This window comes from Tiliqua scincoides, chromosome 14 (assembly GCF_035046505.1).
Source record: "Tiliqua scincoides isolate rTilSci1 chromosome 14, rTilSci1.hap2, whole genome shotgun sequence".
Lineage (NCBI taxonomy): Eukaryota > Metazoa > Chordata > Lepidosauria > Squamata > Scincidae > Tiliqua > Tiliqua scincoides.
The window spans coordinates 12,716,972-12,733,961 of record NC_089834.1 but is presented as its reverse complement, the minus strand read 5'-3'; the positions used below and the strand labels follow the sequence as shown (position 1 = coordinate 12,733,961).

The window sequence follows — 16,990 nt, the reverse complement described above, 5'->3', positions numbered from 1 at the left end:
CTAAGGTAAACCTGTAAATTCTAACATCCTACCCACTGTAAAGGTCCCATTTTTTGCCAGGCACCGGGGAGTTAAGGGGAAAGGGAGTCTAAAGAAATGTCACTTATTGAGCAGGACTGGGAGAAAGCTACGCACAGGGCTTAGAACAGGTGAGGGGGGGGGCAGGATTGCTAGACTTGAAGAGCAGAAGTCTGCCAGTTGTGGCTTTGATCGACCCTGCAGCCGGGGCCCACGACAACTCTAGAAAGGTGCTGGGGGATGTTCACATATTGAACCAGCCGGTCCATACTTGGACCATAGGCCTCTAGCCCCTCTGGACTTTGCTGCTGGTCTTCATCCTTGCACTCCAATAAATTAAAGGATATGGAGCACAGTAAGAAAGAGCTGGTAGTCCTCCATATCCATTCCCTGTGTAGGGGCTCCAGTGCTCTCTCAAAGCTTGTGGGGGTGCAGCAGAGGCTTCCCAATTTCTTGTCCATGTTGGTGCACAGAAGAAATCCTCAGCTCGTGCATTTTATGGCATTGAAGGTAAGGGAGCATTTGGTCCTTCAGGACTGCATGAGGGGGCAGGGCAAGGGGTATAACAACCCATTTCTGCCCAGCCCACAGGCGTACGCATTTGATTCCTGTTGTGTATATGCAACGTTGGGTAGAAATGGCTGAAGGAACAGCAGATTTCACTGCCTTCGTAGCACAATAGGATCTGTGAATCTCTTGTATGCAGTTCTTTAGGATTTTTTTTTTAATGTATGTCTTGGACGTGTGTATTTTGTGTATTCTACTGGCTGGTTCACCATTGCAAGCCTTTCACTGAGTGACCTCAGAGGTACACAGCATCCTGCTGTCCAGTGTCTTTGCTTGATTGGTCTGATGAGGAAACAGGAAGATGGCATGGCCACCAGTTCATACCGGCCTTTGAGAGGCCTGAGGGAGTCCTGGCACTCTCAGAGCAAGGCAATGGGCTTGGTCCCAGGGGCACTGATGTACTGGGCCGACGAGACGGGATCCAGCGTGGCGTAGAGCCCTGTCACTTGCAGGTCTGGGATGGAGCGGTCGCTGCCGCTGGAGGCAGGGGTGAGGCCTGGAGGCGCGAGGTCGCAGTCGGAGAGCGTGAGAGGGGAGTTGCTGAAGGCACCCAACGTTTCGAGGCTGAAACTTTCATCCTTCATCTCTTCCCAGATGTTCCCTTTAAAATGAATGGCAGTGCAAACACCCATCACCGGTTTGAACAGGTCGCGACCCTGCAACCTCTTAGGAGCGTCAGGTGCAAAAGAAAAAGGACACCTGCTGGCCAGTCCTGTGTAAAGCTTACTCAGGTTGACTCACACGGGTGTTGCAAAGGCACAAGAGGTGGAGGGGATTGGGGCAGGAGGGGGTGGGCAGATCAGGTCCAGGAGGGAGGGCTGCGATCATTAGCGGGTCCCCAGTCTCATTATTTATTTTTAGGGGTCCTGGCATGACAAAGATTGGAGACCACTACCTTAGGGGACGGCTCACTACCCAGGTGGTGGGTCTCCACCACCACAGTTGCTGCCTGCAGGTCAGTATAAAACTGGGAAGCTGCTGGCCAGTGCTGGAGTCGGTGGGCTGCCCACGAACAGGGCCTGAGAGAGATTTGAGCGTCACCCAGCAGTGGCAGCCTCTTGAGGATGGAGAGGTTTCCCTTCCAGGGCGTCCCGTCCTCCGCCTGTGTCTGAGTGTCCATGCCCCACCCGCTTACCTTGCAGTGCAAAGTCCATGATGCTGGGGTCCAGGGCGTCGACCTCTGCGCTCATGTCGGTCGCCACACCGAGAAAGTCGGGTGCTCGGCTCATTGGGTGCTGCGGGAGGGGTCTCTGGTGGACACTGCACAGGGCATGGAGAGGAGGAGTCTGTGCAGGAGCTGGAGAGCCAGGAGTCATGCACGCCTGGGTCTGGATTTGGTGGTGGAAGGGGATGGACTGCAGGGAGAGCGTCATGATGGGCTGGGGCTGCAGCTGCGCATTGTGGCCCTGCGTGGTGGCCACGTGGCCCAGCTTGGGGATGTCGGAGTCTGCCTGCTTGCTTGTCCGCCTGCAGTTCTCAGGTCTGTCGGTGATGAGCTTGTCCAGCTCCTCTGCAAGATAAAACAGCCGTCCGTGTATGCTGGACTTTCCAAGGCTGAATAAAGCTCCTGGGCGCAGGAGGAGGCGTAGAGCCAAGAATTTACGAGCTGTTTCAGGGGTGTCAAACATAAGTTCTGTGGGCTGCATGTGGCCCTTTAGAAGCTCCTGCCCCTGAGTTTTCCCCGCACCACCATCAGCTGCTGAGCTAAGGTGTCACTGCTGAAAGGGTGGCCTGCATGATAATTAAGCTCTCTTGAAAATATGATCAAGATTTGCATATTGTCGCTTCTGCCATTTGCAGCTATTTAGTTCTTAAGTGAAAAACAAACGAACAAACAAACAGTGCTTATTTCTGGTCATGACCTGCTTAATGACTTCACATTCCTGCCTCAGCAGAGGACATAAGAACATAAGAACAGCCCCACTGGATCAGGCCATAGGCCCATCTAGTCCAGCTTCCTGGATCTCACAGTGGCCCACCAAATGCCCCAGGGAGCACACCAGATAACAAGAGACCTCATCCTGGTGCCCTCCCTTGCATCTGGCCTTCTGACATAGCCCATTTCTAAAATCAGGAGGTTGCACATACACATCATGGCTTGTACCCCGTAATGGATTTTTCCTCCAGAAACTTGTCCAAAGGATGGCCCAGGGTAGGAAAAGGGCTTGACACCCCTGAGCTACTCAGTCACAAAGTTACACATGAAATGACTTCACGGCTATGCCTGAGCTGTCCCTTATGTGAAATTTTGATTGTCTGCCCAGTGAGGTACCCTATGGGGAGAGAAGGCCCTTCCTCCCGAATTTGACATGCGTCGCTGCAGAAGTGTTTAGCAGGTGGGCGCCTTCCTCAAAGGGCCCGCCCGGGTGTACCTGCCAGCTCACCTGGATTGGCCATGCTCCTGTGAATGGCAGCCAGGTCTTTCCTCTTCCACTTCTGCATCTCTTCCTCCATCTTGTTGATTTTTGCTGGGTTCAGTGTCCACAAGCAGCCCTTGCGGGATGTGCCGCCCACCTTATTCTCCACCTTCTCAAAGCACTTGTTCAAGGACAGGTTGTGGCGGACAGAATTCTTCCAGCCGTCAGGAGCCGTCTGAAAGGGCGGGAAGGCACATTTTGGGGGTACATTAACACCAACAAACCTCCTTGCTTTGCCCCACCAGCTCCCATGCAGGCAGGTGGAGAGAGTGTGGGGCTACAGACACATGCACTGACTGTACACTTAATTGTACAGAGCTGCAAGCCAGGATCAGGGAAAGGCCTCTGGTGTCTCACCTTGAAGTAGGGGAAGTGCTCCTTCATGAAGCTGTAGATCTCGCTGACGGGGAGGCTGCCCGTCTTGCTGTTCTTCAGTGCCATTGCAATCAAGCAGCTGTGGGGAGGCAGCAGCAGGGAGGTCAGTCACTTCCCCCTTCTGCAGCTGTATGGTACAGAAAGCCCCCCCCCCTCACTCCGCTCCTTGCACGGAAAGCTCAGACTTGGCTCTGGACACCCAGGACAACAATCAGCCCCCGACTTCCCTCCCACATTTACATGAGCGTCACTTTTTCACACGTAGTCTGAAAAGACAACTTCTTTCTGCGGTGCAGGGCTCTTACACTCCGTGGCTCTGTTTACATATGGGGGTTACATAAGAACAGCCCCACTGGATCAGGCTATAGGCCCATCTAGCCCAGCTTCCTGTATCTCACAGCGGCCCGCCAAATGCCCCAGGGAGCACACCAGATAACAAGAGACCTGCATCCTGGTGCCCTCCCTTGCATCTGGCATTCTGACATAGCCCAACTTCCTACCCGCATGTACATGAGCGTCACTTATTCACATGTAGTCTGAAAAGGCAACTTCTTTCTACAGTGCAGAGCTCTTACACTCCATGGCTCTGTTTACGTATGGGGGTTGCCAAAAAGGGAGCTCCAAGCTGCACAGCTGTAGCCGCTTTGAGAACATAAATTATTAGGGGCTGAAAGTAGAAAAGATTGCGCTGGGGAGAAGCACACCTTCCTCAAATGCCCCATGATTTGTGCTGCTCACCTGTAGGAGTAGATGGGCTTAGGGTAGTGTTTGGCCTGCAGTTCTTGGGCAGTGTGGGGTGCCAGGCGGGGCTGAGAATAGGGAGGCTGCGTTCCGTAGGAGGAGCTGTAGATGGTCGCCGGGGAACACTGAGGACCAGAGAGACACCATCAGTACTCTACGCCAGGGCGTCCTACTCTGCGGTGGGAGAAGACCCCAAATGCCTGCCCACCCCGAGAGAAACAGCACAGCTTTCTGCAAAATATCGGGAGGGGGAAGGCACCTGTGCACAAACACTATGACCAGTCCAGGAAGCCCAACATGTTACCTGTTGCTGCGCAGTGTGTGTGATGGCAAACACTTGCTGCGCGTGGCGGGGGGGAGGCGGGAAAAGAGGGGCTTGCTGCTGCTGCTGCTGCAGGCTCGGAGACAGCTGCCCGCCCGCCACGTACTGGCTTATCTGGGGGCAAAGGAGGAAAACAGAGACCTCAGTGGAACAGTCCCCAAAGCGTCGCTCTTTGCAGCACTGATCCCCAAAGGCACGTTCTTACGTTCGCTCCGTGCTGCGACACTGTGTGCAGTCCCAGAAGGCCTTGAGGCAGGCTGGCCTGGATGTGGATCATTGCGCTGGGACCCCCTGCAGGGTGCATATTCCCGGGCATGGACCCTGCGTGCCAAAAAGGAGCACAGCGGACGGTTAGAGGCACATCGTGACGTGAGAGCTGGGGCAGGCGTGAATAGAGAAGAGACTGTGGCTCTTCTGCGGCATGCCTCACCTGTCTGCTGCAGCACTGCATTCTGGGGGCCGAGGCCCAAATCCATCCTTTCACTGGCCATCCGCTGCAACCGAGGGACGTCCACGGATGTCAGCCACGAGAGGGACTGCAGGTCACCAGGCAGGTCATCGGCACTCAGTTGCGAAGCAGGGTCAGGCGCCAAGAGCCTGTGGGCAAGACGGGGAGCAGCGCTGAGCAGAACCTTCCAAGGTTGCACTCCTATAAAGGTCACGTTCGCTCAAGGAACTAAGCCAGGCCTTATTGCATTAATCTGGAAGTTGCCAGTTCTCCTCTATGGAGAACTCGTGCAGCGAAAGCACCCTACAGCTGCGATACAAGGACATCTGCAAGAGGGATCTGAAGGCCTTAGGAGTGGACCTCAACAGGTGGGAAACCCTGGCCTCTGAGCGGCCCGCTTGGAGGCAGGCTGTGCAGCATGGCCTTTCCCAGTTTGAAGAGACACTTGGCCAACAGTCTGAGGCTAAGAGGCAAAGAAGGAAGGCCCGTAGCCAGGGAGACGGACCAGGGACAGACTGCACTTGCTCCCGGTGTGGAAGGGATTGTCACTCCCGAATCGGCCTTTTCAGCCACACTAGACGCTGTTCCAGAACCACCATTCAGAGCGCGATACCAGAGTCTTTTGAGACTGAAGGTTGCCAACATGTGTGCCAGCACCTTCTTTGTGTTTTACTTGCATTTCAGTGGCTCAGCACTATATACGGTGAGCTGTTGCACCCCCACCCGAGGGAGCCAGGCTGGTTCACGATGCTTTGGGTTCACCTCCCTCCCCCCAACTGCTTCAGCCATCTTTCCCCAACTGTTTTCATCTGCAAACTTAACATAAAGCAAAATGTGTTTGCGTTTTCAAAAGCAGCAAGGCTGGTTGCAAGAAGCCCCACCGGCCTCCCGGCACGCAGTCTGCCCCGGGGGCACCCTTTCTTTTTCCCAGTCGTCCAGGTTTCTTGCTCCACTTCCTCTTCTCCATGCATTTAAGGTGCAATAACTGACATTAACAGGGTGACAACCCTTCAGCTATTTTGCAGGGCCAGGGAGGTTTCCGTGCCCGAAAAAAGGGCATCATGTGACTGCCCATCCCACCCCGCCATTGGCCAGGCTGCGAGTAAACAGGAGCACCAAATGATTTGAAAACCCGGGGCCAGGCCCTGTAGCCGCAACAGTTGGCCCTGCGCATTGTAAGCCGATAAGCCATTGTGGGGCACCAGCGACTGTTGGCCAGCGGCACGTGGCCACCCTTTGTCTTTGGGATTTTGGCTTAATTGTTTTCCCCTCTCCCGCCTCCCCTCTTCCCCTTCTTACAAACTTCCCATTAATCTGGCTGACTGACAGTAGACACACAGCCCGGGCCATCTGGCGCTCCTGGGCCCCGGCCGCTCCTCCAGGCAAGGCGGCCCTCCCCGACCAATGAACCGGGTCAGGGGGGCGGGGGGTCACAGCCCCACTGCACACGCCTCCTGTCAGGAACTGGAGCCACCGCACACCTCAGCCACTGCCAGCCACTGGCAGCACCGCAGAGGCCCGGCTGGCACTCCTCCTCCTCCTCTTTTGCTGTGTTCCAGCAGCAGAGCCTGCTTTTTGCAAAACCACCTGAGTGCTGGAAATCTGGACAAAAACCACCAGTAAAAAAAAGACTCTCCCGGTTGTCAGTCCTCCCTGGCCGTGTGCCCAGCTGGTGGGGAAAGGCTGCAGCTCGGTCCTCTGCACGCTGTGAAATGTTGCCGGTGTGGCGAGACGGGCCCTGGGCCGAGACCACGGACCACGCAAAGAGTGCGCGGCTCTGAAAATGTGCTGAGTGCCTGATCAGGACCGTCCTTTGAAGCACATCATTCACTCCTAGGGTTCTGAGTGTGGAAGGACTGACGGCACAGCGTAGAAGGGCATATCCATATTGCGCCTGCGTCTTGCGACTGAGGTGGGGCAGAGCATGTGGGTCTTTTCAACCAGAAACAGGCTCCCAGTCCAAATTAGAATTGCACTGTGGAAAAACAGGCTTTTGGCTGGATTTGCCCACCAACCCCTCCTTGCCTGATGGCCTGGAATGATTTCCATTTCTCCAAAGGCTCGCAAATCAATTCTGTTCCTGGCTGATGTTCCCTGCGAGACTCCCCTGGGGAATTCTGGGGTGCCAAATGGGCTTTTTCTTCCAACGGCAAAAATGCCACTATGTTGAATGACTGATCTGGCCATTTTGTCCCCCCAGTGATTTGTATGAGAGGTTTCCTGTCTCAAAGACTCAGGGTAGAAGGATTTCAATTCTTTATTTATAGCCCCCTAACTTTCATGGCATTTTGCAGAGCATAAAAGGCCCCAAAGGATTTGCAATATAAGATTCAACACAGGAAAGACAACAGAGAAAGAGAGGGAAATTGAAGCAGGCTGAACAGGGGAATGATATGAAGTAATTTTAGACACACATACTGAAGTCTCGTTTCAGTAGGGTGTAGGGACACCCTATAGGATGGTTAACAAAATGGTTAACAAAATGTGGTTCACAAAACAAAATGGTTAACAAAATGTTAACCATTGTTAAAATGTTTTGTGGTTAACAAAATGTAGGATGGTTCACAAAATGTGAAAAGGGTCTAGGTGCCTTAGCCGATCACAAGCTGAGTGTGATGTGGCTGCAAAAAAAGTGAACACAGTGCTGGGCTGCATTAGCAGGAGCTTGGTAAGTTTAGGCTGGAGAAAGAGAGACTAAAGGGAGATATGGCATCTGCAAGACTATCATACAGAAGAAGAGGACAAGTTACTCTCTGTGGCTCCCAAGGGCAGGACCAGAACAAATGGCTTGAAACCACAGGGACTCAGCCATAGGTTAGACCTAAGGAAGAATCTTGTAATTGTAACCACTGTCTGGTACTGGAACAGCCTGCCTTGTGCACTTTTGGGCTCTCCCCCACTGGAGGTTTTCAAGAGGCTGGATGGCCACCTGTTAGGAATGCTGTAGTAGTTTCCTGTGCTGAGCAGGGTCTGGACTAGATGACCGCCAGTGTGCCAACTCTAACATTCTGTGATTCTATGACTGGCCCAAAGCTACAGAGGAAATTTCAGATAGGAGTGGAGATCTGAGCCTGGGGAGAGGGCCTCCAAGAAAATGTTTCAACCCCTGATCAGACACAAGAGGCAGAGCTATAGATAGCTTGCTTTGCAAAGCAGGGAGTTCTGTAAGGCTGCTGGTGACTCCAGCTATTTACATGCAGAGGGAGAGAGACATTCCCCAGCAAAGACTCCAGGAGAGGAAGGAAGCCTGACAATGACACCCGCACCCCTCACCGCTCTCCTTCAGAAGCCTGAGTTTCCTGATCATCCCTGGTCAGCTCCAAGGAGGCAGAGGAGCAAAAGGTAGACTCCCTTTGAAGAAAGTGCCACTGTTCCTCCTCTTGAGCCGCTGAGAGAGGGTGGCTTTCCATGAGGCCAAGCAAAGAGGGCCTCGCTCATCAAGGGAGATTTTCTTGTGATAGAACCAGGCTGCAGTGCCAACCCATGGCAGTGCTGTGTGAACTTCACTGGCACACCCCCCCCCCCCGCAAGAGGCACAGAGGACGGGGGTTTGTGGTTTTGCAGAGGGTTTCCGTGATCGCATCTCTGCTGGCTTTTAACGCTTGCCCCCTCGGCTGCTGTTCCCCAAAGTTGCTAAAGCAGGCAGTTAGTATAGATATGTGTTTGCTGAAATCAGGAGGAAGAGGGAAGTCCAACAATTTCTAGCCTTCGCAAATCCACCTTAACAAGAGAATCTGGGCATCTGTCATAGATGGCTGGGTCCATGCCACCCCAGCAGCACCTGGAAGGAGAGGAGAAAGCCCAAATGGCTCACAAGCCAGTTCTGGTATCTGGAGAAGCAACCAGATACCACCCTGTGCACTGACCTTTCCAGCTCCACAGGGAGCTTGTGCATAGATCCTGAGTAGCCATGGCTGCATTCATCTGGGGACCCTTAGCCAAGTGGCAAAGGTGCCTGTTTTGTGCCTACAAAGGATCCGTAGGTGTGGCTCACACACAAGCCAACAAGCAGAAGTCTCTCTCCACTGGCTATTCACTCCAGCTGGGGCAGCACCTTCGCACCCTGCTGGATGGAACAGGAGCCAGAAACTCGACTCCCCCTTGCAAGTTCCATGGAAACCTGTCCAGTTCTTGCCACATCAAAATCTACAATCCTTAAAAAGAAACCAACTGAAACCTGTTGCTTTCCAAGTCTCTGACAGTCAAAGGCACCGGCTTATGAGTTAAACTTGGGTGCTCTTTGCATCCCTGGAATAGCTGTGCTGCTACCACGTGATGGTGGTCGGGGGTGACCTCCCTGCGGAGAATCCCGCTCCCTTAATTGCTTCAGAGATGCAAATCGCCTCCCTTAAGGGTGGGATTTGGGGGCTGCACTGGGAGTGACTGAAAAGTCCAAGCACAGGGGTCACCCGCACACAGCATCTCCCTGCTCCTGTGATAGAGACCAGAGCGGGGCTGGGGGTGGGAGGGTTGGCAGATCCTGTGGCAGCAGCCAAGAGCCTGATTTGGCCAGGCATTGCCACACACACAAGCAGTCCCCTGCAAACACTGGAGTGGGCCCTTAAGAACATAAGAACATAAGAACAACCCCACTGGATCAGGCCATAGGCCCATCTAGTCCAGCTTCCTGTATCTCACAGCGGCCCACCAAATGCCCCAGGGAGCACACCAGATAACAAGAGACCTGCAAGGCATTCTGGGAATTGTAGTTAAGAACATAAGAACAGCCCCACTGGATCAGGCCATAGGCCCATCTAGTCCAGCTTCCTGTATCTCACAGCGGCCCACCAAATGCCCCAGGGAGCACACCAGATGACAAGAGACCTCATCCTGGTGCCCTCCCTTGCACACTGTTTGGGATTTATGATGCTTTAACTCATGACTGGTCCTGTCCTAGTGGCTTATTTGGGGGAGGGGGGAAATCACTCTTGCTAGATCTTCTTCTCAAAGCCCAGCACTGCCCCATTCCAAATCTGCCAGCCACAACCTGAGCTTCCCTCCTCGGCCTGCCTCCCAGATCCTTCTTTCTTCCTTTTCAGGGCTGCTGGCATCCCCCCCACCACCACCACCACGCAGCGTGCAGACGAAGCCTCTCCCCTCAAAAACAGAGAGTGCTCCAGCAGCACAACCCCAGCCTCCCTCTTGCTAATTGGGGGCCATTTCATGCCCCCCCATGGAGCATTCTGGGCTGCAGGTCCCAGTCTTGGCTGTGGTGACAGCAAGGAGGGTAAACAGGCCTGATCGCATTTGACAGGTCTATTCTCCTCCTAAAATCAGTCAGTCTGAAAGATTTGCTTTTACATAATCCAAAGTGTTTTCTCATGGAGTAGAACAAACGCCATCCTGCACTTTGGGGTACAGTCTCGATTTTTGCGGGATTGAAAAAGAAGGTCATGCCGTTCGGTTTGGGAAACACAATTGCAGCGCTAAATGGCTGCGTTCCTCGAAAAATAAAACTACAATGGAAAAGAACAGCAAGACCTGTGTTTGTAGGGAAAAAAAAACATGCTTAGGAATTAACAGAAGGATTTTCTTGAAGGACAGAAGAAGCCGGATCTTCATTCTAGAGCAGAGTATCATCTTAAACGTGCTTACTCAGAAGTAAGTTCCACTTCCATCAGTGAAAGGCTTTTATCTCTGATCTAAAATGTTCTTTATTTCTCTTGCACTGTGTGAATTACAAATGATTCCCCCCCCCAACCCTCTTCCCTGCCAGGTCTCTTTGGAAGCATTTCAGAATTTTTGTCCACAATGAAACTAACCTCACACAGGTCACCTACAGCGTTCATTTTGCTGTGGGCTCCAGTTCGCACAAGCACCAGGACTGAACAGGGTGAAACAGAGCTGTGCACAGCAGCTTCACAAGTGGCTTGTGGAGCAGTGAGAGGCGGGAGGGCCATGTTTTGCACTGTGAACAAAAGAATACCTGCCCAGGAGGATGTGGGAGTGACAGCCTCCAGCTGAAGGGGGACCTGAAGGTTGCCCTCTCCTCACCAACAAAACGTTTGTGTTGCTTTTTAAGGTGTTGGAGGGGGGGTGCCTGACCCTGAGGTCGTGAATTGCCTGGAACCTTGCAACATGTGAGAAGACGTAGCGCAAGAACATCAGAAGAGCCCTGCTGGATCAGGCCGAAGGGGGCTGCCTAGCCCAGCTTCCTGGATCTCACAGTCTTGGAGACAAGATGTCTTGGGGACAATTAGTCACAATGACGGCAGAGACACGCAGCAGGCCAAAGCTGGCCGGCTGAGCAGGAGTTCTGCCGCTGTTGCTTTGCTCACAATACTGCTGGACTTGATAGCAGTCCATTCACACTCAGGCTTTCATTCGCCACTCTCTAGATATTCAAAGGGGATGCCCAGATGATACAGACTTCCTACGTGTTACACCCCATCTGGATTTAGCACTTTCTTACTGGCCGACTCAGGGAAGGTGAGACCCCAAAGCACGGCACTATCTCTCCGAGGAACCTGCCTCGCAGGTGTGTCGCAAAGCTAATGCTGACAAGTTCTTTGGAGGAAGGCCCTGGGATGAAAATGGATGCCTTCTCCCCTATGAACCTGCCTGCCTCTTGAGACCTGCAGAGGAAGCTCTTCTGTGTCCCCCCCCCAACTGGTTGGGGCTGGTGAGAGAGTCCTTTCCACTGACCACAATGGGATTCCCTCCCTAGGGAGGAGGAATTGGGGCCTGCCCTTCCAGGACTTCCTTGCAGCTGCTGAAAATACTGCACACCAGCAAGCTTTTAACTGTTGCAACGCTGTGCTCTGATTTAATTATGCTCTGGGGGTTTTATTTCTGATTCCTGGATGTTTGTCTTTCTAGGGTGCCTTTGGGATTATATTGTGAGCCATTCTGAGCACTGTTTTTTGACAGAAAGGCAGGGCTGAGATGCCGGAGGAAACAATGAATAGGTGCAGCACGTAAATCATTAGCTGCAAACCACTAGGAGCCTGGCATGACCTTATGGAAATCAGACTTTCTAAAGCAAGGGCTGGGTGGCACCTTTTTTTGATCTTTGTGTCGTCAAAGACAAGACCTTTGTGGTCTGGTGGGTGTCAGGTCAGTTTGCCAAGGGGTGGAAAAGTCTCACCTGTATTCCTGCGGAGAAGAGTGGTGGCTTTGCCCCGAATTCCTAAGGAGGCCGGACATGATGGAGCAAATCTCACTTTCTATCATTTCCTATGAGGAAAGAGAAGACACAGGGGATGAAGTGGCGTAGCTATCCAGCACTTCAGCACGGAAACCGTAAAGGACACGGCTGCCACCATCGCAGGCACCACTACCTGGGAGGAACCCCCGGTGAACACAGTGCAAGGCTCAGTGAAATCCTAGGCACGTTTACTCGGAGGCAATCCCTGCTCTGTCCAGTGGGGTTTGCTCCCACAGAAATGGGCCCTGTTCTCAGATCCGATGTCAGAAGACAACCCAAGTCCCCGGTGGATGAAGGGCGACCCCCTGGGCTGCAGCCTTGGACGGACGGAGACCCCCTCCCAGAAGTGGCTGGGCAAAGCTCCATCGGAGGGTGATGGGCAGAGAATGCCCACTCTGGAAAGTCCCTGCAGGGTGGGGGAGGAGAGGAGAGCCCCCACCCTAATCCTCCAGCAGTCGCCTGCCCACCCACCCCTCCCTCGCCGGGCACACCCTGGGGAGCTTCGCAAAGGCCCTGGCAGGCAGGCTGGTGCCCAAGGGGTGCTGCAAGCCCTGGGGAGGCTGGTGGAGGGGAGCCCCCACCCCATCTCTTGCAGCCCCCTGCCCACCCGTCTCCCCTCTCCCCTGCAGGGAGGAGGGTGCCCGGGGCTGCTGCAAGCCCTGCGGGCAGCTGGTACCTGGAGGGCCGGCGGCGGAGGAGACTCGGCGGCGGCTGCGATCGGGCTCCCTGCGAACCGTTTTTAAATTTCCCTCTCCGGAGCTGTCCAGCCTGGAGCATGCGCACTGAGGGGCAGGAGGAGGAAGGGGCTTTCCTGGGGAGGGCCAGGGGGAGGAGCTGGCATCGCCCCTGCAAGTGCAACACGTCCCCCAAGGCTTTCTTTGCAACCCCCAGGTCGCTCTTCAGCGGGGGGGGGGGCTCGCTCAGCCTCCCCCTGTCTGGCGGGGGGAGGGGTGTCAGGGCCTGCTCTTGGCTTGCAAACCCCCAGCGGGGGGGCTGCACAGCCCGAGCCCCCGCCCCATCCCCGGGCCAGGGAAGCGCGATCGCTGCTTGCAGGAAATTGCAACCGGGGGGGGCACTTACTGGGGGGGCAACCTGGGGGCAACCTGGAGGGGGAATGCAACGGGGGGGGCAACTTGGGAGGCAAATGCAGCCTGGGGGGCAACCTGGGGGACAAATGTAACCTGGGGGCACCTACTGAGTCGTCCCCCCCCCCCAGGAAGCCAGCTGGGGAGGCGCTGGTCCCCCTGCGCTCAGCCGCGGGGCTCGCGATCTCTCAGGCGCCGTCAGCCGGGGAAAAGCGCAGTCCCTGCCCGCGAGGAGCCTGCAATCGCGCTTAGCAGCCTCGGGGCTGGGTCCTCCTCCGGGGGGGGGGCTTGGAGGGCGAGAAGCGTCCGGAGGGGCTGCGGGGGGGGCACGAATCTGCGGGAGGGGGCGCGACCCTGAGCACAGGGCCCCCGAGCCTGCTGCCAGAGGGGGGCAGCTGCAGGAGGAGCACCCTGGAGCCCCCAGGCGCGAAGCGCAGCTCTCCTCCGGGGCCCGCAGAGCAGCCCTGCCCGCCTCCCTCGCCTGGCCCGCCGCGGGGCCCGCCGCTCCTCGCCCTGCGCGGCGGGAAAGCGCCCGCGAAAGGGAGGCGCTGTCCAGCCCGGGACCGGCCCCAGCGCTCCCTCCTGCCCGGCCTGGCTGGGAGCCAGTGCGCAGTGGAGCCCGGCCAGGAACAGCTGCGGGCACCCACCCTGCGGAGGAGGCCCCCCGGGGGGGCACCCAGCCCCCTCCCTGGCCCTCTTCTCGGGGTGCTGCCCCTCCGCTGCTGGCCTCGCCCCAGTGGGCAAGAGGCGCAGGGGGCCCAGCGCCACCCCAGCTGGCTTTCTGGGGGGGGGGCTCAGTAGGTGCCCCCAGGTTGCATTTGTTCCGCAGGTTGCCCCCCAGGCTGCATTCCCCCTCCAGGTTGCCCCCAGGTGAGCCCCTGCCCTGCCCAAGAGGCAGAGTCTGGGGAGGGAGGGGGCAGAGTGAAGCCCCCCCCCCACCCCTGGGGCTAGCCAGGCCACTCAAGGCACCCAGCATCAAGTGCCCAGAACAGCCCTTTAAGACAACCCTACAATCTTCTGCACCCAAACCAAGGGCAGGACTAAAACAAGAGTGAGGTAATCAAGCAGCAGCAATAAAAGAAGTAGCCCCCCCCCCAAAAAAGCAGCAGCATAGCAGGAGCTGAGCTTCTCCCAGGTCACACTGCACATTTCAAACGACACTGCAGGGTTGTCGTGAGCCACCATCTTGCAGCCAACTTGGGCAAAATGGGCTGTGTTGGCCTATTGGCTTTGCCGTGGCCGTTCAGCCAACCACAGCTCAGCCCAAGTCCTGTCTCTCTCCATTGCTGGGCAGCACTCATGGCAAGAACCCACAATCGCCCAGTGCGACTGGCCCACCGGTAGACTGCAATATGCCTTCTCCCACCTTCCGCACTGTCCTGAGCTACAAGGGTTGTGGTTGTGTGTACGCCTTACTGCATCTAAGCCAAAGCCAAGCCCAGAAACCAGGGTCTGCTGTTCAACCTGCCCTGTCCTTTCACTTTCTTCTTTTGTGCAGATGACGGTAGAGGAGCAGGAGGACCGACCCCACCCCAGCCAGTTGGCGTCGTTCCTGTGTTACACTGGTATCAGGGCGCCATGCCAAGTGTGTCTTTGCCTCTCAGCCAACGCAGTGCATTCATCTTGTAAAGCTGGAATTGAAGAAATCGGGCCCTGATAACATCAGGCTGGCGTTGCCCAGTAGGTCAAGAACTAGCACAACTAAGGGCCCAGTCCTCGCCAACTTTCCAGTGCCATGGAAATGAATGGGCCCTTACACTGAGGAGGCCTCTGACACCCCATTGGCACGGCTGCATCGGCCCTGGAAAGTTGGATAGGATTGGACCCTAAGGCTGCAGTCCTATACGCACTTCCCGGAGAGTAAGGCCCAAATCCTAACCCGCTTTCCAGCACTGGCACAGCAGTACCAAAGGGACGTGTGCTGCATCCTGTAGTTGGGTGTCACTCACAGAGGCCCCCTCAGAATAAGGGAATGTTTGTTCTCTTACGTTGGAGCTGCATTCCCCTGATGTCAGTGCTGGAAAGTGGGTTAGGATTGCACCCTAAACCTCCTGGAGCGCAGTGGGGCCTACTTCTGAGTAGACGGGCCTAAGATTGTGCTCTAAGAGTTTAAGATGAGAGACAATATCAGGGACTTTGCTGATATTCTTAAACGAACGCACAGTTGCAACTTCTAAACTTTTCCTCGAGATGTTTGGTGGCCATTTCATTCACTGGGGAACTTTTTCTCTCTCTCTCTCCCCCCCCCCCCCGCCATTTGTGTTCCTAAATCCTGTTTTGGGTCTTCTATCTAAACTGAAACAGACGTAACCTCGAATTAAATGCCCTCAGCTTCCCAAGTCCAGCCTCTTTTCTCCGGTGCACAAAAAATGCTTGTAATTTGTGTCTATAATACTGTTATCAGTGTAACAAATTGTAGTTAAAATCATTTGGCGTGAAATTGCCAATTAATCCCACAGGGATCAGGCTTTTAGCAGGTCTGCTCCCTTGAGAGCCTACAGATGGTGGATCGGGAGCTGACAATAGGCACAGCCACTGATTATATGCAGGGGTATAACGGACAAAAAGGCCTTCCCAAAACACCAGGGGAGGGGAGGGACAAAGGAAGGTCCTAGTGCCTGACTAGTTCTACTTCAGCACCTCTTTAACTTGACAGCATTTCTAGACCTTTACCTGTTATTTAAAGGTGTGTCAACGAGCAGCAATATATGTAGTATATATGTAGTATATTCTTCTCTGTGTACTTCATAAAATAGACTATTCCCTCCCTCCCTCCCTCCCTCCCTCCCTCCCTCCCTCCCTCCCTCCCTCCCTCTATCTATCTATCTATCTATCTATCTATCTATCTATCTATCTATCTATCTATCTATCTGTCTGTCTGTCTGTCTGTCTGTCTGTCTGTCTGTCTGTCTGTACTTCTGTACTTCTGTACTTCTGTACTTCTGTACTGCAGCGAGGAGAGGAAACTGAACGCTTTCCACATGCCTCCGACGCATTCTTGGCATCACCTGGCAGGACAAAGTTCCAAACAACACAGTCCTGGAATGTGCTGGAATCCCTAGCGTGTATGCACTGCTGAAACAGAGATGCCTGCGTTGGCTCGGTCATGTTGTGAGAATGGATGATGGCCGGATCTCAAAGGATCTCCTCTGTGGAGAACTCGTGCAAGGAAAGCGCCCTACAGGTAGACCACAGCTGCGATACAAGGACATCTGCAAGAGGGATCTGAAGGCCTTAGGAGTGGACCTCAACAGGTGGGAAGCCCTGGCCTCTGAGCGTTCTGCTTGGAGGCAGGCTGTGCAGCATGGCCTTTCCCAGTTTGAAGAGACACTTGGCCAACAGTCTGAGGCAAAGAGGCAAAGAAGGAAGGCCCATAGCCAGGGAGACAGACCAGGGACAGACTGCACTTGCTCCCTGTGTGGAAGGGATTGTCACTCCCAAATCGGCCTTTTCAGCCACAATAGACGGTGTTCCAGAACCACCTTTCAGAGCACGATACCAGAGTCTTTCGAGACTGAAGGTTGCCAACTAACATGATCTATCTATCTATCTATCTATCTATCTATCTATCTATCTATCTATCTATCTATCTATCTATCTATCTATCTATCTATCTATCTATCTATCTAGGGCTAGTCCATCCATGAGGACATCTAAGGGCACAATCCTAACCCCTTATGTCAGTGCTTTCCAGCACTGGCCTAGCAGTGCCAAAGGGCCATGTGCTGCATCCTGCAGTTGGGCATCTCTCATGGAGGCCTCCTCAAAGTAAGGGGGTGTTTGTTCCCTTACCTCAGAGCTGCATTGCCCTTATGTCAGTGCTGGAACGCACTGGAAAGCACTGACATAAGGGGCTAGAATTGCACCCCC

General features: G+C 54.6%; 1 protein-coding gene across 1 annotated transcript; it reads right to left on the bottom strand.

Moving 5' to 3' along the window:
• Positions 1–944: 944 nt before the first annotated feature.
• FOXN4 (forkhead box N4) lies at positions 945–12,061 on the bottom strand. The gene is made up of 9 exons (XM_066609912.1): positions 11,976–12,061; positions 4,871–5,037; positions 4,646–4,761; positions 4,423–4,554; positions 4,116–4,243; positions 3,360–3,456; positions 2,970–3,177; positions 1,721–2,095; positions 945–1,186 (listed from the first exon to the last, which is right to left on the bottom strand). Exons 1-9 carry the CDS (start codon positions 12,059–12,061, stop codon positions 945–947), a joined length of 1,551 nt encoding a protein of 516 aa, XP_066466009.1.
• Positions 12,062–16,990: the final 4,929 nt, after the last annotated feature.

Coding starts and splice junctions, on each gene's coding strand:
- FOXN4 (XM_066609912.1), bottom strand. CDS start 12,061: ATGATAGAAAGTGAGATTTGCTCCATCATGTCCGGCCTCCTTAGGAAT. Junction 4,555..4,645: donor TGTCGCAGCACGGAGCGAAC/GTAAGAACGTGC, acceptor CTTTGCCCCCAG/ATAAGCCAGTACGTGGCGGG. Junction 2,096..2,969: donor CAGGAGCATGGCCAATCCAG/GTGAGCTGGCAG, acceptor TTTATCTTGCAG/AGGAGCTGGACAAGCTCATC.